The sequence below is a fragment of the Tribolium castaneum genome, chromosome 10, assembly GCF_031307605.1.
Source record: "Tribolium castaneum strain GA2 chromosome 10, icTriCast1.1, whole genome shotgun sequence".
In the NCBI taxonomy this organism is placed as follows: domain Eukaryota; kingdom Metazoa; phylum Arthropoda; class Insecta; order Coleoptera; family Tenebrionidae; genus Tribolium; species Tribolium castaneum.
Window position 1 is genome coordinate 8,341,786 of NC_087403.1, and position 21,302 is coordinate 8,363,087.

Here is a 21,302-nt window from a genome sequence, read left to right on the forward strand (position 1 = left end):
AAAATGGTGACCGCTTGCTTGTTTGCCATTGGCTGGGTTCAGCCGATATCTACAAGGGATTTCTCTCGCAAAATTCAAAAAAAATCATTTTAAACAAATAGAAACAGTCGGACAGTTACTCAGAAACTCTCCAACGGTCTTAGTATTAATTCTTGATCTCTGATTTTGAAAAAAAGGTACGTTGTGACGCTTATCGATTTTTAGGTTATGTTTTTTGTTGTTGTTTCTTTCTATAATTAAAGTTTTGTCACTAATGAGAGCCGTTTATTGTAGATATGGGGGGCTGCAGGTGTTCTTACAGAAACTGCACGAACACGACCAAAACTCGCGACAATCTCCACTTTTTCCACTACCCCGTGAAGCAGAAGGAGAGGTGCAGACAGTGGATAGAAAACGCCCAGAAGCCCCAATTTTATGACCTGGACGAGGTCCAGTTGCGGAATAAAGTGATATGTGAGACGCATTTCAAAGATTGTTACTTCCCCAACATTCAGAAGAAGAGGCTGCTCCAGGGGGCTGTGCCCACGTTGGACGGTGACTGTGAGCCAAAGCGGACGCCCCCCAGTGAAAGTCCGCTCAAAATCCAAGACGTTCAGGTCCTGCCCGCCAATGCGGACGGGACAATTTTTGTTTTGGAGACCAACATGCAGAGCAATTTCCAATCGGAAAAGGTCCAGTCTTACATTTACACCAACAACGGTCTCATGGTCCCCATAACCAAACTAAGCGACCCCGTCGAGAACAATTTTTTCCCGGACAGTGACATCGAGGTGGAGGTTGAGGAGACCCCACAGCCCCAAACCAAGCACAAGCCAGAGTCGGAAACTTTCACCGAAAGTCCGAAAAGTTTTGAACATTTTTCGTACGAGAACAACCAAGGGAGTTCGGACGTCGAGATGGTCACAGTTGAGCAAACAAATGTGAAAAAAGTCGCCAAAACCACAATGACCGACGATATTTTCCTAAAAACTATGGGTAGTAAATACGTCCAAAAAATCAATCAGAACAGTCGAGACATCGCGATTTTGAAACGACTCTTGAAGAGCAAAAGGCCGCCGAAACGGCCCCCAAATTCAGTGGTCCTAAACTGTCTCAAAAGTCAAATTCCGCCGAGTTTAAGTAGTGTAGTTAATTTAAATTTAAACGATAAGTGCGACTTCACTCCCGAGGAGCTGGAGTTCTTCTCCACAATCCACTCAACGTCGCCCCAAGTTTACGAAATCCTGAGCCAAAAGTACAAGTGGAAGTTGCCAAACCCAGAGACTTTCAACAACATCCCTGCGAATAAAAACAACGGACATGTGTACGGTGAGGATTGAAACACGTTTGATGTAAAGCATGATTTTTAATAAAGCGATTACATTACAACAATTCCTTGTTAATTCTTCACTGAGAATTTGTACGCCACGTTGTGGTGGTACGTCTCGCCGGGCACCAAAATCGACTTCGGGAAATTATCCTGTAAAGAAATTTTCTAACACACGGTAATATTATTTGAGGGGAAATTACGTGGTTTGGGGCATCGGGCCAGTTTTGAGTCTCCAAACAGAGGGCCCCGTGTTTGTAGTACGAGGCACCTTTGCCTGACAAAGTCGCCAGTTTGGTTTTGTCCCCCTTGTATGTTTTGGGGTTTTCGGGGAAAAAGTTTGAGGTGTAAAACTGGACACCGGGCTGGTTGCTGTACACTTCCAGCATCCTGCCGCTCTCAGGGTGGTAAACTCTGTAAAAAGTTGAATTTAAAAAAAATAGAAAATTAATACAAAATAAACGCCAACAAGCAAAGAAAACAGTAAGTGCGAAGATAGGATAATCATAACACTAAAATTGTGTTGTAAAGAATCGACAGTAAAAGAAAATGTTTTAGTTAAATAAAAAATTTTTTTAATAATTCAATATGCCTAATAAAATACTGAAGACATCTGGAAATTTGAAAATATATACACAGAATAAGTTTAAAGTAACGTATATCTTTGTTGTATTAGCGGTTAAAAATCGACTTTATTTTATAAATAATTTTGACATTATGTATTCCAAAATTAAAGACGTCGTTGCTTTTTTTTATTTAATTAATTTACTTTTCTTAATGACAACCAACATTTTTTAATGTTTTGGATGGTAATTATTTTTCTAGGTAGGTATGAATGTTTTTGGTAATACAAAAAAATAAAAATATAAAATAACAAAGTTATAAAAAATAATACACAATAAAAAGTTATCGGTAATTGCACACAACGAGCTTTATCTTTCTGTTCTTGTCTTATTTTGTAAAAGGTGATTGTTTTCCTATGTTTTCCAAGCTTGATTTCATTATGTTAAGTGTTGTTATGTTAATTATTAAGAAACATGATAAAAATATAAAAAAAGGAGTAGAACAAGAAAATAAAGCACTTTGTGTTATTACTTATTATTGATAACTGTTTTTATTTTTTTAAGTATTTGTTTTATTTGTTGTTTTTAAATTTACCAGAAAGATACAAAACAGTATAAGAAAAAATATTGGCTACTATTTAAAAAAATAAAATGACGTGCTTTGAGCCATTCATATAGCTTCTAAAATATCTAAATCTAATCTGAATTTTAAAAGTCATTATTACCTTCAGAATGAAGTGTAACCTGACCTATAACTGTGCACTTTTTCCTGTTACATTAATTGGGATTACCTTTTTTATTAAAGATTTGTTTAGACAAGTTGGAATTATGGTTTTATTAAGGTTTTGTGAAAGAATGAGCGATTGATGTTTAATTGAATTGAATCTTTTTGAATTGATAAGCTGGTTACATAATATCTTAAAAACCTGTTAGAAAGAAAAATCAATTAAAATGTAAAGGGTCATACTTTTCTTATTTAATGGATTTATCTAATTTCTGTACAGTATTTACAAAAAAATTCGTTGAATCGTTCAAATGATTGATGAAGATGAATGTAGACATAAATAAAGTAAGGTTTATTTTGATTTATTATCATTTATCAGTTTATCACATAGCATCAATAAGTGTGTTTTTTTACAGTTTTAGTTTTTTACTAAGAAAAAGGTATTTGTGTTAAGAATTATTATTTAATAATTTTTTTGTATTTTTTGTTTTGTTTTATTTAGGTCACTGTTGTTTTAAATGAAATGTTTTCCTCATTTTTCTTTTATCATCTTGTTTTGTGGAAAAACAGTGTGGAAATAATGCAGTAAATAGTTTTGTAATCATTCTAGATTTCTTAATAATTATTAACTTCAATAGTATTACATTTTTTATAAAATCCCAGTTTATTTAATCAACGAAGTGATAAATACTGATAAAACATACACTTTCTATGATATTGATAAATTAAAGGTCTAAGCGTTTTTGTAGCAGACTTTACTTCATTCATAATAGGCTAATACCTACTAGTATATAACCTCCTAGTAGAAGAAGTAGCAAGAAGATGAAGGTTGTAACTCAAAAATTAATCCAATGTTCGCCTCCTATTAGAGCAATTATAATTAGCAATTATATCAAAATGTAGATATAGGTAATTTTAAATTATACGGTAAAACACTAAAATAGATATTCCGGATAATTCATAATTTATTTCTGATGATAGTTTACTAAACCATTGTAATGAGTAATATATATGAGTATATACATATAATATATAATGAGTATATACTATAAAATATCGTAAGTTTGTGACAGGATTAGTCACAATATGAATACCAAAAAAGTGAGTCGTTTATAATAAAATGAAAAAAACTCAATTTTGGACTATTTATTTTTGTATAAAAACAGTATATGTAATTGTTATGATTTATCTCATGTTTCCTTAATTTTTGACTGCGATTTGAACGCTAAGTTATTTAATAAAAAATATATAACTATTGAATTTTCTTCGTTATTTTTCAGTTGTATTTAATGTATGTATAGTAAAAATATGTACCTACCTTGCGATGAATGTTGTGCCCTGTTCGGGGCCCTTGTTGATGCAAAAATTGTGGTCGAACCCGTCGCTGTTGGGGACTTTGGTGATGACATCGCCGAGGACTTTGGGGACTTGGAGGTCGAATACGGTGTTGGCCACCGGCAGTAATTTTCCTATATCCCCTTTATTACATTTTTACAATTTTTCGAGTACCTACCAGTAGGAATACTATCGTTGTCAACTTCGGTTATTTGGTCCGCGTTTATGCAAACAACATGTTTGTATAACTCGCTAGCCCCAGCGTCATGACCGGCCAAATTGAAGTATGAATGGTTTGTTAAATTGACAAAGGTCGGTTTGGTCGTGGTGGCCTTATACTCGACCAGAAATTCATTGTTTTCTGTTAGCTCAAAAGTGGCATGGACCACCACATCGCCAGGGTAACCCTCCTCACCATCGGCCGAGTGGTAACTCATTATTACCTTGTTGCCACTAACGTAATACTCCCAAATGACCTTAGCAAAATAAATGAAAAATAAAAAAGTAGTTTCGGTGGGAAAAATACTTTATCGAAGCCTTTAAAACCGCCATGTAAGTGATGGGCGCCGCGGTTGGTTGATAAGGAATACGAAGTGTCAGCAATTTTGACTTTTCCAAATTTGATACGATTAGCGACTCGACCAACGGTCGCGCCAAAATAACGGTTGAGAGGATTTTGGTACTCTGGAACCACAAAGCAAAATTTCGGGGCAAAGTGGCCAAGAAAAACGTCAAATGTAAGGGCCCACATCCTAAATCCGAGACTCAGCCCAAGTCTGGTATTCAAATCATAAAACGATGTTTAATAATTAATATCCATTTATTATATATGTTACGGCTAATGTGTAAATTTAGCTGGTTTGTAAACTAGCTGGTTGAATAGTAAACTACCAAGAATGTTGATAGCTGGATAGTTTATACATTTTCCAAGACATTCTCGGAATGTTCTTAAAACCATAATTTCTCGTAACACAAATTTAGGTTTATTATTAATAATAATAGTAAAACAGTTTTAATATAAATATTAAAATAATTAATTTTTTAACTGCAAAAATATTCTTTTACTCGCTAAAGTTTGGAAACAATTTTTTTATTCCACAATTCTATTTTTTTAGATAATATTCCGAGTGGTGTCCATATAATAAAAAACAGTAACTTTTTTCGCTAATATTTAATTGGCATGAATTTTTTAATAATAATTAACATTTTCTTTTAATTTTTAAATTATTTTAGGAAGCAATAAGTATAGCAAACTTGATATTTTTTTAATTGCTTCCTCTGGGAGTTTAGTATTAAATGGACATTTTATTTGAATAATGTCGTCGTCTTCTATCAGACCATCAGAAGTTGTTGCCAAAACAAAGGATGATGTTTTGTAATTAATAACCATTTTTTTTTTCTAAATTTAATTTATAAACATTTAATAGCGTTTTGTTCGTTATTATCTCCGTATTCCGTATATTTACTGCCGAAAAAATTTGAATATAAAATATTTTTTACAGTTGTTTTATTCCGAAATTTGAACACTTTACCAAAAATTTGACGCGAGCAATCTTTTTAAATTTTTTTGTGGCCGCATATAAGTAGAATTACGTTATTACAACTCATGTAATTCATTAATTTGTTTATTCGTTTTTTTAATGATAAAATGAATGTTTCTTTTTTCAAAATTGGCAACTGTTATTTACTTATTTATTATTATTTTTTACTTATTTTTTATTTTTATTTTACTTGTTTTATTATTTACTTGGGGAGTTCAGATTCAATGTTCTCAAAATCTGCGTCTTTATTTTTTATTATTTTTATAATTTTTTTTCGATTAATACCACGACTACGTACACATTTACCTATTTACAGTTTTTTTGCATATACTTGAGTTAGACCGTTACCAATTTTTTTATACTCTTTTTAAGTAAGTTTCTTAGCAGTTGAAAGACAATATCAACAAAATATCGTGTTTGGTAGCCACCCCGTTGACAAAAATTAACACTTTTTCCACCAATAAACTTAGTCAATATTAAATTAAAATTTTCGGCTTTATTGTTTTCGCACCTATAATTAAACTTTTACATTGCTTTTAAGCCTGTTAACTAAATTGTTTAAAACAAATAATAATCCGCAATCTTGTAAATAGGGTATGTAATTATTATCAGTTGTCGGTTTCTTGCAAAAATAATCTGCACAATTTATTATTCTCATTATCTTTTTTCAATGATAAAGTTTGCCTTTCTCGGACATATCTGATTTTTTATATTTAATTGCGCAGTCCACTGCCAATAAATAAAGATAAATTTGCTTTTAGAGTTGCTCTTATAGGTTCTTTGAGTTCATTAAAAAAAAATTATTAAAATAATTGCACAAGAGGTGATTCTTGCACTCTATTTTTTCCTACTTAAAAGTTAGCATTAGCCCCCATTCCAAAATTAAAGCACAGCCGATCAACACTAACTAATTTTTCAAAACTTATCCCTTACGGTTGAATATTAAAAAATAACAGAGTTTTTTATTGCAAAGTTAACTGTAATATTGTACTAAATTATCATAAAAAAACAAATGTAATTATTATATATTTTTTTATATCAAATTAAAACAAATGATGTTATTTTAGCCTGCTTCAGGCGATCCAAAAACCGGGAAATTTGGTAAAAAAGGTACTTTTTGGTAACACTGTTACCAACTTAATTTCGTCGTTAGCTCACTTTGACCCGAAATTACCTTCCAAATTGCGAAACCCGGTCACAACATCGGCGCTAACGCCTTTTTTGTCCGGCATTTGAATTGAAGTGATCGTAGCCCCATACGTAATAACTTGCACAGAGACATTCGAACTTTTCCACGTGAAGGCTTTGACCAGCTTTGGCCCAAGGCGCCCGAAATCGCTCTCTTTAAACCCAACACTTGTCATTTTCACAATGAGACTAATCCTCAAGTGTGTTTTATTTTAATATCTTATCAGTGTTTATCACACTTACTTTATCAAACCCGACGAAGCCGCCGTGCAACTGGTGCTTGCCCAGATTTTTGCTAACATTGACAATTTGGTCAAAAAGCCTGAACTGACCGTTTCCAATCCTGTTAGCGACGCGCCCCACTGTTGCGCCGAAATAAACCTCGGCCTTTTGGTACTCTGGAAATTTTTGTAGTCGCGTTTTTGGGAATTGTCGTACTTACCGGCAATCGTGCTGCCGCCGCCCACGACGTCCTTGATAGCCCCGTTCTTGTCGGGGACTTTCATGGAGGTGATGGTGGCCCCATAAGTAATGACTTGCACAGAGACGTGGCTCTGGTTTGTCCAAGTAAAACTGCGGACAGAGACGGACTTTCCGGTGTTTTTGTAGGTGTACAAGTCGAACTGGTCTTGCGTTAGTTTAACCATTTTGGCTCAATTGAAACTGACTGGTCCCGACTGGGAGGAATTTATTTATTGATTTAGTACACCGCAGCGATAATTGTTATCATCTATTTTGTAAACAGCGATTGTGACCACAACCCACAACACAACTTGTTTTTCAATTTTTCAAATTTTCAAAATCAGTGGGAAAATTCCCGAAAGGGCTGCCAACCTAGCGTTACATAACCACATCAAATAACCTTCATTTCCAACAATGGCAAAAAATTCGAAAAACCAAATTATGAGATAAATGTAATGTAGTTGTTGACCTTGTCATTTACAATCGAAGCTTACAATAGTGTTTCAGATCGTAAATATACTGTGATGACTCGCTGACGGACCAAAGAGAATCAAGTCCAATTAATCGTTATTAGATGTAGGCCTCCAACAGGTTAAGTCCTAATTGATTTAATTAGCCCCATTAAGTCGTAAACCATGTCCACATTATCTAAATTACGGTTCTAATCCCCGAAAAAGCAATTTTGGTGTTGACATGTCATCGAAAAAGGCGCCAAGTTTGAACTGGTACCAGCGTTTCACTTACACCGTTGTCAATTTCACAGAATATGTATTTTACAAGTAAGTACAACTCTTAGAATTGCACGAAAGTCAATTGTGATTTAGTTTGGGGCGCCGTGTGGGTCAGAATCCGAAGAAAACGATTTTGATTTGCTGGATTTTTGTGTTCCTCAGTTCGTTGGGTTTTTTGCGCTTCCATCAGGAAAAAAACCCGATGAAGTTGTGGGTGCCACGAAACTCAAAATTTGTTAAAGACACGGAGTGGTTAATGCAAAAATTCCAGCTAGGGTATAGGCCACAAGTCGTCCAAATCGTCGCAAATGACGTACTTACACCGGAGGTCTTCCAACAAGTAACTGGCCCTTTGCCCCCTAAAAATTACTAACACCTTGCAGCTTTTAGAACTCGATTTTAGCGTAGACAGCGCTAGAACTGGGAAAAATGTCACATGGAGTGATGTTTGCTTCACGTAATTATGATATTGTTGCTGTAGCAAGTCATTCGTTTAATTATTTAGGATTCCGAAAGTCAATAAAGAGTTAATACGTTTGATGGAAGGAGATAATAAGGGAAACTCGAGTGAGAAAGACCCCAGTGTCACAATGAACGCGGCTCTCTACTGCAGTTTTGTCGAGATTATGGAAAATGAGTGTTTCAAAAAAAGTATTTTAGAACTGTGGGACTACAACCCCTCCGTTATAAACCAACTCACCAAGCCCGACATTTTGAGCACCCTCAATAATTACGACGAAAAGTATTTTTTCTCGTTTGATAACTATAATAAAAATTAAACAATTGTTTCAGCGCCATTATGGGGCGTTTTAAAAACTATAAAGAGCTACTCGGTGGTGTGACTTATAATGAAACGGGTCACATCGTTGCGGCCAAGTCTTTGCAAAACTTTTGGATGGTTTCTGTTAATTTTACTACAGTAGATATGGACAAAACCGGGAATAATGCCGGAACTGCTGATTGGGTCAGTTGCGACTATTTATAGGAAAAATCAGGACTAAAAATTATTCATAGGCTTCTGAAGACGCCCTGGAGTGGGAGTCCGAGTTTTTGAAAACAGTGGAAGACTTCAGATACGAGTCGAATTTGACTTTTTTTTACACAGCTTCGCGAAGGTAAGGCTCGAAATGGTGGGTCCTTAGATTTTTTATTTAAGTTACTATGGAGTAACTTGTGGACTAAAAACGTTTAGTCAAAGAATTTTTGGTTTCAAAACTCAAGAACGAAAATATAAACTTTTTTTTGAAGATTATTCAAAATCAGTAAGAGATAGAAAAAAGTTTTAAATATAAATTGTAAAGCATAAAATTTTACATAAAATGTTCTCTTGACTGTTTTTGATATTATTCAAATTATCAGAGGGTGATTAAGTGTGAAGGGATGAAATAAAACACTTGATCGTTATGTAAAATCTGCTGAATTTGAATCTAAAGGACGTTTTTGGGTTTAAAATTGTTTTTAATATAAAAATTACGTTTTAGTGAAAAGTTTGTAAAAATCTAAAATTGGACAAATTTTGCATTTACGTCCTCGTATCTTCCTCTAAATCTAGAATTTAGAAATTTCATTTTTTTGCCACAGATAATTAATAAATGCAGATTTTTACGTTGTTACACAAGGTTGTGGTTTCACAAAGGGAAACCGAAAAAATTACATTTCTTGTAACGTTGCATATTTGTGTAGTGAAATCTTCGAGATGCGAGTAAGTTATGTCACGCCAAAAAATAGTTTGAAGTGCATTAAAATATCGTAATTTAGTTCTATTAAGTCACTTTAGTTTTGATACGTTTCAATGACAAAACTGAATTATATTTCAATTAAAGAAATACTATGAAAAAAATAAGCTTCTAACTTAATTTTAAAGCATTGAATGTTTATATTTCTATTTATATAGTTTAATAAAAACCTACATTTTCAATGTAAAGATAATTTCTTTATAATAATTTATAAATACTTAAAATTTGTCGGTCTCCTTAATGTCTCCAATATCACGCTTTAATTTATAAGCTGTTTTAGTGAATTGTATAGGTAATTACTAGCCATAAATGAAGAAAAACTTAACTCTATTTTTCATAAAAACTTTGAAAATCTTAGACCCATTTGAAATTATCTCATAAATCCTTTGACTTCCAAGAATTTATTCAGTCCAACACTGATTTAATGATTTATATAAAAAATGAACCTCCTATAATAGGGTAGTAATTAATTCCCAACATAGAAACTAGAGACATATTTCACGCTAAAGTTAAGATAATTCATATTTATTAAGAGATAATCTTTCATGACTAATAGAAAACTTTAAAAATTCATATCCAACTCAAGCTCCTATAATAACTATAAATAATATTAATATTTTTATAAATAACGAGAGAATGATTACATGAGGATAAGGAAAAATCACGCATCTTAAAACTTTTCCCATAAAAATAATTAAAAAATAAACCCATTATTCCCTTAATTAAACTCTACCTTCTTAATAAGCTCTGTTTAAAGCGTGGAGGGAGAAAAATAAAAAATAAATCTACCCACCAAACAATAATAAACCAAACGAAACCAATTGAACTATAAAAAATCACATAAATATAAAATCTGTTTTTATAATCTCTTAAAAAAGATAAACCACATAAAGAAAAATTTTTATTATTAAAATATATACATGTTAAAGGCATAAACCTTACCAATCCCCCCGTATAACGAAATATTTCCAGCACACATAAATAATAAATCCTTAAATAAAGCATGAGTTAACAAATAAAAAAAGCCAACTCAACCACCTAAAGACACAATTATTATTATTAATCTAAGCCGTCTCAAGGCTGATAAAACAATATTCTTTTGATTTTTTGATTAAATTAAATTAAATTTTGATTATGAAACTCAACCCTGAGAACTATGTAAAACTCTGAGGCCTCTTTTCCAAAGAAAAAAAGTTTCTAGCTTTGCCTAGAAGAAATAGAAAGAAATTTTAGGTTTGTAAATTTTCGTTAAAACGTATTTTTCACCCCTTCTTTAACTAAACATATTTAAATACTCCAAGTAACTTATACCACAACATTTCGAGTTGACTACTAAAACGTGTTTCAGCTTTGGTGATATAAGCAATGCGACGATGTTCCAAGACATTGGCATACTCTGCATAGGTATTTTTATAATGGTGATATACGTACAATTTGTGATATCTAAATTTAATTGGTTGGAAGCACGGGTATGTGTAACCCCCCCAAAAAGTATGAGTGTCTTAAACCTTTAAACACACTTTTAGGTGACTTTAGGTTGCATTGGCCTCCTAACTGTGGGTATGGCGTTTATAGTAGGTTGCGGTTTGTGTTCCCTGATTGGTATTTCCTACGGCCCTGTCCATACCTCTCTTCCTTTCCTTTTAATGGGCTTAGGGATCGACGACATGTTCGTCATAATGGCATGTTGGGAGGAGTTGACCAAAGAACAGAAGAAACTCCCCGTCTCCGAACGAATCGGTCTAATGTTGAAACATGCGGGAGTTTCAATTACAGTAACCTCAGTTACCGACATTCTTGCCTTCATTATAGGCGCCTCGACTGTAAGTTGTACACCTCGGGGCATTTCTAACGTCGCGACGCAAGAGTTAGTGGTACAGTCACGATCCAAAAGAATGACACCTCTTAAACCAGGCCGGGACGGTCCTAATTTTTTTTCGACGTGGTTTGTTGTATTTTATACAGAAAAGTGGCGGTAGAAATGTCGCGAGGTATAGTTGGTGAAGCCCGGCCTTAATGCCTGTTTCCAGATCCTGCCGAGCCTTGAATCCTACTGCCTTTACGCGGCGTTTTGTGTCTTCATGACGTTCATTTTCGCCGTAACTTTCTTCACGGCGTGTTTTGTGCTCGACCAGGAGCGAATTGAGCGGAAGCAGAATGGGATTATAGTGTGTTTGAAGCACGAGAACTACGAAGCGAACGAGTGCAGCCAGAGGCAAATTTCAAATAGATTTTTTCACTACGTGTACAGTAAAGCGGTATTAACGACCACAGGAAAAGTAGAGTTCGGTTATTTTGCACCCCTTGCCTGATTTTGCCGTTCCAGACTGTTGTCATCCTGATTACTGTGATATGTTTAGGGTTTAGTTTAGAAAGTATTAGGAAATTGGAGCAGCGGTTCGACCCCACGTGGTTCATCCCTCAATCGACTTACTTTGCCGATTATTTGAGGGCGCGAAAGACTTACTTCCCCACAAGTGGGTTCGAGGCTGGGATTTACATGGGGGCGGTTAACTATAGCGCCGAGTTGCTTAATATCAAAAGAATGGTCGGTGAGTTGGCAAACCACAGCGATATCGCCCTGGGGGTGGTTTCGTGGGTCGACCCGTTTCGGAACTTCGTCAGAACCAACTTCCACACAGGTGACCACCGCTTTGTAGCCCAACGATTGTTTAAATTAACCAAATTTACAGACATATACCAGGAGGTGCTAAGCGATACTTATTTCAGTTTGTATTTATCCATGTTTTTGTTCAGTGCGCGGAACGCGGAGTATCAGGCCAACTTCCGGTTCGAGCGCCCTCTAGAATGTGGAGTTGCGGCCCCGAATATAATTGTAAAAGTCCGATTCTTGTGATATTATATGAAAAAAAAAATTGTAGATGTCAAGCATAGACTTCCATTTCAACCAGTTTAAGGGCCCTGAGGAGTACCTCCCGGCCATGCACACCGTGCAGGACGTGGCCACAAGCAGCAATTTCTCAACAGGGGACGGGTTTATCACCGTTTGGTCGAAGGTTTTTGCGACGTGGATCACAGACGAAGTAATTAGGTGTCCACACCGTCCAAAAACTAAACCGTTTTCAGTTGATAGAAACCGAAGTTATGCGGAATCTCCAACTGGCGTTGCTCTGCGTCATGGTCTGCACCGCGTTACTGATAGCCGACCTGCAGGCCTGTTTTTGGATTTTTATTTGCGTTCTATTGACTATGGTCAATGTTTGTGGGTTTATGCAACGTTGGGGCCTCACTATTGACTTGGTTTCCTGCATCGGGCTAGAGCTAGCGATTGGACTGTGCGTGGATTATGCCACGCACATCGGACACACTTTTTTGACAATAAAAGACGGGACTAGGAGGGAAAGGGCGCTCAAAACTGTGACTAGTATTGGCTCTGCCGTGGTCTACGGCGGCATTTCGACGCTGATTGGCGTTTTCATGCTCAGCCAGTCTGAGGCCTACACTTTCCAATCATTTTTCAAGGTAACCTTTTTGCCGATTATCAAAAAATTAAATTTCTTTCAACTTTTTCCGATCACATTTTTATAATTCGAAAGGATTATATAGGTGTTCCGTCTAAACCTCACATTAGAAGGAGTGATTTGCATTTTTCTTGTAGGACTAACCATAAGCGAGTTATAAGATTGGATATAAATAATCTTTAAAAAAATTTGCTTTAAAAGAAAATGTTTGAAAAACTGAAAATAAACTAAATTAATGGGGTCTAACACTTTATTAGAGGAGAATGGAGGAGACATGGAAGCCGCTAAAGTCTTCAGAGCTGTCTTTAGATGCTGCATTTTCGTCTTTGTCTCAAACAATTTTTACCAAAATTAAAGTTGATAAAACTTCTTAGAAAAAAGTTTTAGCCTCATTGTTGTAGGACTAACCGTAAGCGAGTTACTAGCTTTTGAAGTTTAGTGTCTACATTACACTACATAATTTAACATTAGTATACCATAAGTAATTATATGGCAATAGTGCGTGTGAAGCATTTCCCAACTAAACAAAATGTGCAAAATAAGAAAAAAATACTTTCTTTCCTCGGGCTTTCCAGTTGAAGACCACAATTCAACATGTGAAGATGACTCAGAAGATATGATAGGATGAGCGGTTGGACTCAATGCATACAGTTTATTAAAAAATGTATTCAAAATATGTATATTAAATTAATTATGTATTAATATTTTACTGAACAAAAATGTAATTCAGTTTTCAATGTTTGAGACGAAGACGAAAATGCAGCATCTAAAGACGACTCTGAAGACTTCAGTGACTTTTATGTCTCCTCCTTTCTCCTCTAATAAAGTGTTGGACCCAATAAATTTAGTGTATTGTCAGTTTTTTAAATCACAAGAAATTTTCTTTTAAAGCACATTTTTTTAAATTATTAATTATTTTCAAACTTATATCTCGCTTATGGTTAGTCTTACATGAAAAATGCAAATAACTATTTTGTAGAAAATTTTATGAGCTCTAATTTTAGTGAAAAGACAAAAATTGATAGGAGTAACAGTTTTCGAGAAGTATTGGTAGTTCTAATAATTACAGTCATCTAAAAATTTGTACACAACTATAATCTCTTAGGTCCTGCTCAATGAAAATATTTTCAAGATGGTGACACTTCCGGTCATACCGGAAGTCGCTATCAATTTCTTTATTTTAAATGAAAAGCTAGATTTTTTTAAAACATAGCTTCCCATTTAAAATAAGGAAGTTGATAGCGACTTCCGGTATAATCGGAAGTGCCCCCCACCATCATGAAAACGGATTATGGATGAGTACTAAGTTTCAAATACTTTGTTTCAGATTTTCTTCCTGGTGATAGTGTTTGGATTGTTCCACGGTGTGGTGTTGCTTCCTGTTATACTGAGCTGGGTCGGTCCGCGGCCGTATAATGTCGGTACAATTGTGCGGCAGAGTGATACAGAAATGACATGATTGTATTAGTGTAGGGGGGTAATAAAGAATAAAACATTGGGTGATATTTTACTATTTAAGTATTTGAAATAACTCCATTCAGTCTTTTATAATGACATATAGTATTACATAACCATTCATATTATTGCAAATGCAATCGAGTATACACACAGTACTATGAATACATCGTGCACACACACTTAGTATATACAAAATTTTTCTACGCAAATTGTCCAGAAGCATTGGTTTGGTAAAACTTATGTTAAAATTTAAAAAAGTAAAAATATATAAAATAGATATAAATAATAAAAATCGCACTGCTACACTGGACGTGATATGCGCAGCTGTCCATAGCTAAGTTGAGGATTCATTGCTTTCCTTTTTCCCAATAATTATTTAAAGGACGGTTACAATTCGTATGAGATAATGAGTAAACAAATGAAAGGATAATGTAATAAAGAACGTTATTAAAATGCAAAGTTTTGGATCCCCGAACTTATTTACAGACGTTTAGTAAATGATAGTTTACAGCCTGAACATTTCCATTTGGATGTAATTTACAATAACAAATGATGTGGAACGAAGGAACGAAGGTGAACGAATTATCGCAGCAACACTGTCACTAGCGGCACAGTACTGCTGTCTGCTTTAACGTAAACGTACACAGCCTTATTACACGTACACAAATCACACTGACACAACCCGTGCACAGTATGTATAGGTTGAGACATCGATGATTGAAAAGTCGCAAATAAACACTACACCCTGCTGCTTCCTTCAATGCGGAAGACAATCGTCTTGATTGCATTCAACTAAATATAAAAATATTAAACTGTACAGAGATAATAAGGTACATTCATCATACAGTTATCAAAAAAGCATAGTTGATATTCACGCAAATATCGATATATGGACTACTGCTGAGTGTCAGCACAGCAAAGCATAAACAGAATAACGTTATCATAAAAATATACACTTATTTATGGAGACAGTACACCACTCAATCCTACCAGAGGCACTTGAAGTCACTGAGTGCGCACCGACCCCGACACAGAACGACTATAACTGCATGACAGCAATCCAACAACACACAGAGAAAGTTTCATGATGGATATGTATAAGTGGCTGCAACGGTCTATCAGCAGGCCAGTTCCTGAGGTGCTGAGGGCTGCAGGGGGACCACAGGAGATATCGGAGGCGCTGACGGACGCATCAGATCAGGCCAGTATCACGGTTGCCCCTGATCGGACATTATATTATGAACCTGTTCTAATTTGTAATGCAACCGCTGCTTCTGCGAGAACTCGTCCTCTTCAAGGGTCACAGTCAGCTGCTCGTTGTATTTCATCGCGTACGTATAAAGCTCGTGTAATGCACAATTCGTATTAAATTCAGTTGTGTGAAGCTGAAACAAAGCGCAATTACCACATACTCCAACCACAAAAACCATTCACTCAGGGGCCACTCCCAAGATTGTGGTTTTTACAATTACAATTTGATTTTTCTCAACTAGTTATTAGTTATTTTAAAGCAAGCACTCTTTTACTTTCGTAAAAATAAAAAACTGTTGGAATAAGAATAACGTAATGATCGACATTTGTTATAATTTTTTTCTTGATTCCAAAAGAATTTTTTTATATTTTCAACCATCTTCAAATATTTTGTGTTTTCGTACATCTTTAATAAATTATCGTTGTTCAAACGTTAGCTACAGTCTCTTGAGGGCGTTAAATTTTGTTTTAATGTTGATATTTCAGCGATTGGATCGACGAAGTCGTAACAAAAATCAATGAATCAGACCAATAAAGGTCTTTGTTTCTCACCGTACAACTATTAATTATCTCCCAGATTATGTTTTTTGTTGGTGACGTTTTATCCATATTCTTACACAATTATAGTTGTGCCGATTAATTTTAATCAGTTTGTTATTTGCCGTTGTCGCGAATGAATGCTTCATAAATTAATCAGAATTTTGCGGTTTAAAATTTCAAATTCGTTGGCTAGTGCGTGTTGATCGCGGTTAGTGTGCCACAGAAATGGATTTCCAGGGAGAAAAGCAGGAAACAATTCGGATTAAAGGGTTAGTTTACAGTATTTTTTGTAGAAAAAATAATTTGAATCTGGCATATTTTCAATTAATTATTTAATGGCACACTGTTCGAATATCATTGCATTTTATTTAGTAGGTCCGTGCTTTTTTCATTTCCAATTGAGATGTTGAATATTATTGTGTTTATTTTGTTTTACTTTATTTTTAATGTCTTACTACAAACTGTAGCGAGAGACGCACGTAAAAGTGGCAGGAATAACTTAATATTTGGTACGCTTATCTTTTCAAAAATGAGGAACATTAATATTAAATTAAAATACAAAAATACAGAACATTCTGCTCAAACCTAGTTTCTCTTAATTTTTTAATCACAAAATTAGCCACGAGCACGTACTACAGCTCTCGAAACGCTTAATTACTAGTATAATAGAATATTTTTATATTATTTATACGTACGTGACCTCCTTGTATCCCTGTCTATAATTCTACCTGTATTATATAAAACTTGTATGCAAGAATACTATATGTATTGTATCAGAACTTTTTGATTTTATTTCGATTGAAAGTTTTTCAGTACAGTGTCAATAATAAAAATATTTCATAAAAAACTATACTTAGTGTTTAAAAAAAAGGTAGTTAGCACCCTTAATTCATAAACAATTTCACAGAATTTATTTTCTTTCAGTTAAATGAAATTTAGTCCACGTTTCAAATGATATTTTACAAAGGAAGAAGTCAATTGAAAATGTTGAAGTAAGGGCAGCGATAAGGAGATGAAAAAAAGTTTTTAATAATGTTTTTAAACTTCCCCCTTGCAGTCCTAATCAAAGTATTTTTCTTGATCATTATTTTCACAAAAGTTATTAAAACAGACATTTTTGATATAAAAATGTATTATGACAACCCTGGGAGGATTGTGGCAGATATTTCTCTCACCTAATACCCAAAAAGAAAAAAAGTCCGATTTCCAGAACAACCTGGAACTTTTTTGAAATTATTGTCTTCGTAAAAATACAATTGAAAAACACGTATAAGGAAATTTATAAGGAAAAATGGTAAAGAATGAAATATAAAACACTTTCTGTAATAATCAAAAATCTGTAAGAATTATCATTTACAGGCTATAATTAAACAATTTGCTAAACACGGAATCACGCGAAATTCCACAAAATTGTCAAAATTTGAGAAAAATGGCAGAAAATCTATGTTTGCTTAATTCACTGCACAATTATAACTAAAACAGTTTAGCTAATTTTTTCGGTTACAAGATAAACTTTTAATTTGAGCCGATGTCGTACTTTTGGTTCTTTCCGTCCTACTATGTACCGTAAAGATAAGTATGTTTTATTTTTATTGTCACTTTCTATGTGAGATGTGATAGGTACGGACGTTATATTATAATAAATCCTACGTTCTTACTGATAAGAATTATTGACATATTGTACTGATTCTTAGATCCTTGCTTCTTAGACTCTACCTATAACACTGTTGTCATTTATAATAACATCGAAAATCATTTAAAGTCAAAGTCAGTAAACTTTATTTAAAAAACAAATAAAGTTAAAATTTTTATTACTTCAGTAATTATTCTTTTGCTGATTTTGTTTTTCATTTTGTATTTTTATTATTTTATTATAATCTGTTTACATTTTTTCAATAGTATTCAGGACAAATATCTACTTTTTTAGTATTACTTAAAAATTATATTATTTTCTTATATTATGTATTTTCTTTTCGCATTTATTTCTAGTTTTAGTTATTTTTGATTTATATTTGAGAGTTTATGTTTTGTTCTGAAAGAGATTACGTAGAATAACATTAGCTAGACTTCATTTCCTCACATTTTTTCTTTAATTTATTTTACTTTATTTTTAAAGCTAGATGCTTGTCATACTTATTTCGCTGTGAATTATACGACTTCTTATAAATAAAATATAAAATTAGAACCACTGGGCAACATTTAAGAGTTTAGGATATGGCCCCTTAAGATGTTCAACCTACCCTAGACTCTTCCGCCAACATCGCGTTCATATCTTGGTCAGAAATCGCCGACATCATCTTGATATCGGAGTAATACCTCTCTACCCACTCCTTGTAACATGGAATGTCCTTGGCATACAGTAACTTGGAACTTGGCGAGTCTTTACCTAATTCCAAGGATTAAACACCGGTTTATTAAAAGCACAGATACTTACCTAACCTATGATCGGATGTGGAGCAGGAGTCCATGAAAGTTTGAGCAACTACAGATAAACACGAATCCACGATATTTGACTTGTGTATGTCGAATACAAAATTAGGATTTTTAATAATATTGACCCAAAACCTGAGCGGCAAGGAATTACTCTTCCAAGTGTGCACGACCTCGGGATCAGAAATGCCATGCTGCAGCGCCTGATCGTCGAGAAAATCGAACATGTATTTGATGGCAAGTGGTAGCGCCGATCCTCGGTGGGCCGTGCTGAATATCGTCTCGAACAAATCGTCGACGAACTTTTGCAGCGTCCCCTTCGTCGCCAGAAGGCGCGTCAGGTAGATCTCCGAGACCATCTTGTTCCCTCTCTCGCCCTCCTTTTGGTTGTCGTTGTCGTGGTGCTTGACCAGATGCCACACCTTGTACCCTTGGTCTTGGTCGTGGTTCAGCGGGCTGGTGGCGCGGCTCAGCGGCGGGCTCGCCGAGCTGAATTTACTTAGGTTTAGGGTTTCGTACTTGTGGGACTTCTCGTTCTTCTCGGAGAAAATACTTAAATTATAAATGGAACTTTGTTTTGACACTAGGTTTAGGCACCCGCCGTCGGGCACGCGGTAGTGGTTGAGGGTGTTTCTCCGCTTCCACTCGCCCTCGGTTTTGTTCGTGCTGTCTTCGTCGTACAAAATAAGACGGCCGGAGGTCCCCGTACGCCACTCTAAATCTAAATCGTCTTTTCTAGGTCTTTGCGAGTATGGGGTTGCTCTATAAATCGTATCGAGAGATTTCTCCTTCACTTGACTTATTGTATCACAGTCCAAAACCTTTACAGGGACATTCTCAGTGTTGTGGTCGAGACCACCAATAAACACAGTTTGTTGAGAAATGGAAACATATACAGTCTGCAAAAAACACTCAGTTAGGAACTTGACTTTGACCACAGGTCGGGAAACTTAGACACGTTTAGAAATGAATTATTTCGTCTGAATCGCAGGGACTTACACATTAATTTCTGTCGTTCCAATAGTACTATCACAGTTTTTCGAATCACCACCCTAAAAACTGTTCTTTCGTTCTTTTGAGCTTTATTTTTCCGTGGTTTGCTTTGGGAAACACGATTAACTCTTTGAAAATGTTATTTTAAGTGTTAATGCAAACTTGCGGTCCTCTCAACATTTTGCTTTTGCTTACAAGCATGTTTGTCAGGAATTGTTTGACTATTTGTGTTGCTTATAAATTAAGTAAGTAAAACAAGTAAAATCAAAAAATGAGTTGGAAAAAAAACTGTTCATAAATACAGAAAAAGAAAATTGTGTAATTTTTCATTTGATACGAACAATATAATAATGTTGAATATATCATGACCATGACACATGACACATGACAACAGAAGGTTGGCATGTGTTAAAGGAACAAAGACGATAGGTCTAACCCATTTCTATTCTTCAGTGTTGCGTTGAAAGTTTTTCGGTAACAAAAGAAAAACAATAGGAACTATTGCCAAACTGAAGCGAAGAGACTCTCGTAAAAATATTTCAGATCTCGGAATAGTATGGCTTTGTATGGAATACATGTTTATGAAGCAGTGTGTTCTGTGTTTAGGAACAGGGCCGTCTTAAGCAATTTTGGGGCGGCAATCTGAACGTTTATATATTATTTTTAGTTTTTATTTCATGTTTTATATAAGAAAAAAATTGTACCTTGTACAGGTTCAGCAAACTACGTGCCGTAACTATTCTTTTATTAGGTATATTATGAATATTATCGTACTTTATTAGTTTCCAATTCCTTGAAAAAAAAAAAAACTAAAGAATAAAAATCTTTATTTTACTAGAAGTCAATTCATTCTAATTGAGGAAGTGCTAGTATCTTAACGTAATTAAGTGAGTATATAAGAACAAAATGTAAGGTAATATACAATTTGATTCTTTGAAATAAAAAATGTAAAATATGTATTTCAATAAATTTGTATTTTTTTATATGGTTTATGAAAAATAAAAAACTAGGACAATTCAATTGTACTTTTCTATTGAAAACGCTATAATACCTAGTAGACAGTTTGTTCTATTGTGTTTGTGATTTCAAATTTCAACAAATTATTTAATTTAGTTTATTTTTCTTATCATGCTCAACCTATAAGTAGTTATTAACTATGTTGCTAAAAATTCTTTGGGGGTGACCAATTTTTTCCATTGTTCAGGATATACGTAATTTTTTATGCTTCAGCAATAAGATAAGGATAAAAAGAAAGATAAAAGATAAAAAAAGAACTTCTAACATTAACTTTCAAAAAGTAAACGATGGCAACGCAGAAGTGCTAAAAATGTAAAAGACGATAAATCTTTTTTGAATGAATGCAGAATTTATATAAAAGTTGGAAAATAAAAGACTAATTCTTGTAAAGAAAAAATTACAGGGGCGGCACTCAGAACTTTGCACTCCGGCGCCCGTAAGTAAGATTAGAGACGGCCCTGTTTAGAAACTGAGACATGATTATAATACAAAATTTATGAACATCTCTTCATCAAAAAATTATTTACTTTAAAGAATGTAAATTA

At 34.4% G+C, this 21,302-nt stretch overlaps 4 protein-coding genes across 7 annotated transcripts in view; 2 read left to right on the plus strand and 2 right to left on the minus strand.

Moving 5' to 3' along the window:
* Positions 1–18: 18 nt before the first annotated feature.
* Positions 19–1,371, plus strand: LOC103314520 (uncharacterized protein). Its single transcript, XM_064359288.1, has 2 exons — positions 19–176; positions 274–1,371. The coding sequence occupies exon 2, from the start codon at positions 276–278 to the stop codon at positions 1,317–1,319; it is 1,044 nt and encodes a 347-aa protein (XP_064215358.1). The 5' UTR covers positions 19–176; positions 274–275; the 3' UTR covers positions 1,320–1,371.
* On the minus strand, positions 1,326–8,294 carry LOC659272 (galactose mutarotase). Of its 3 annotated transcripts, XM_008200842.3 has the most exons (7): positions 8,172–8,294; positions 7,100–7,334; positions 6,901–7,055; positions 4,107–4,404; positions 3,912–4,062; positions 1,510–1,720; positions 1,326–1,459 (listed from the first exon to the last, which is right to left on the minus strand). In XM_008200842.3, exons 2-7 carry the CDS (start codon positions 7,302–7,304, stop codon positions 1,379–1,381), a joined length of 1,101 nt encoding a protein of 366 aa, XP_008199064.1. In that variant the 5' UTR covers positions 7,305–7,334; positions 8,172–8,294; the 3' UTR covers positions 1,326–1,378. The 3 variants fall into 3 exon arrangements, with proteins under 3 accessions (XP_008199064.1, XP_008199065.1, XP_064215357.1); XM_008200843.3 differs by lacking the exons at positions 6,901–7,055; positions 7,100–7,334; positions 8,172–8,294 and adding exons at positions 4,455–4,612; positions 6,644–6,853; XM_064359287.1 differs by lacking the exons at positions 6,901–7,055; positions 7,100–7,334; positions 8,172–8,294 and adding an exon at positions 4,455–4,694.
* LOC659202 (protein patched homolog 1-like) lies at positions 7,366–14,566 on the plus strand. 2 transcript variants are annotated; one of them, XM_008200844.3, is made up of 15 exons: positions 7,366–7,571; positions 7,627–7,898; positions 7,944–8,190; positions 8,234–8,307; positions 8,356–8,592; positions 8,643–8,814; positions 8,865–8,965; positions 10,935–11,055; positions 11,113–11,409; positions 11,617–11,865; positions 11,913–12,228; positions 12,280–12,422; positions 12,469–12,630; positions 12,674–13,069; positions 14,396–14,566. In XM_008200844.3, the coding sequence occupies exons 2-15, from the start codon at positions 7,813–7,815 to the stop codon at positions 14,525–14,527; spliced, it is 2,733 nt and encodes a 910-aa protein (XP_008199066.3). In that variant the 5' UTR covers positions 7,366–7,571; positions 7,627–7,812; the 3' UTR covers positions 14,528–14,566. The 2 variants fall into 2 exon arrangements, with proteins under 2 accessions (XP_008199066.3, XP_064215354.1); XM_064359284.1 differs by lacking the exon at positions 7,366–7,571 and having other exon boundaries at positions 7,583–7,898.
* A 2-nt stretch (positions 14,567–14,568) lies between these two features.
* The window catches only part of PlexA (Plexin A), a 56,461-nt gene continuing 49,727 nt past the window's right edge, over positions 14,569–21,302 (minus strand). The window contains exons 14-16 of the mRNA XM_008200845.2: positions 18,752–19,646; positions 18,558–18,703; positions 14,569–15,911 (exon numbers count right to left, since the gene is read on the minus strand). Coding sequence (XP_008199067.1) covers positions 15,735–15,911; positions 18,558–18,703; positions 18,752–19,646 — 1,218 coding nt within the window. The 3' untranslated portion in view covers positions 14,569–15,734. The remainder of the gene's footprint in view (positions 15,912–18,557; positions 18,704–18,751; positions 19,647–21,302) is intronic.

Coding starts and splice junctions, on each gene's coding strand:
- LOC659202 (XM_008200844.3), top strand. CDS start 7,813: ATGTCATCGAAAAAGGCGCCAAGTTTGAACTGGTACCAGCGTTTCACT. Junction 7,899..7,943: donor ACAGAATATGTATTTTACAA/GTAAGTACAACT, acceptor ATTGTGATTTAG/TTTGGGGCGCCGTGTGGGTC. Junction 8,308..8,355: donor TGGAGTGATGTTTGCTTCAC/GTAATTATGATA, acceptor TTAATTATTTAG/GATTCCGAAAGTCAATAAAG.
- LOC103314520 (XM_064359288.1), top strand. CDS start 276: ATGGGGGGCTGCAGGTGTTCTTACAGAAACTGCACGAACACGACCAAA.
- LOC659272 (XM_008200842.3), bottom strand. CDS start 7,304: ATGGTTAAACTAACGCAAGACCAGTTCGACTTGTACACCTACAAAAAC. Junction 7,056..7,099: donor CGGCGGCAGCACGATTGCCG/GTAAGTACGACA, acceptor AAAAATTTCCAG/AGTACCAAAAGGCCGAGGTT. Junction 4,405..6,900: donor GCTTCGTCGGGTTTGATAAA/GTAAGTGTGATA, acceptor TATTTTGCTAAG/GTCATTTGGGAGTATTACGT.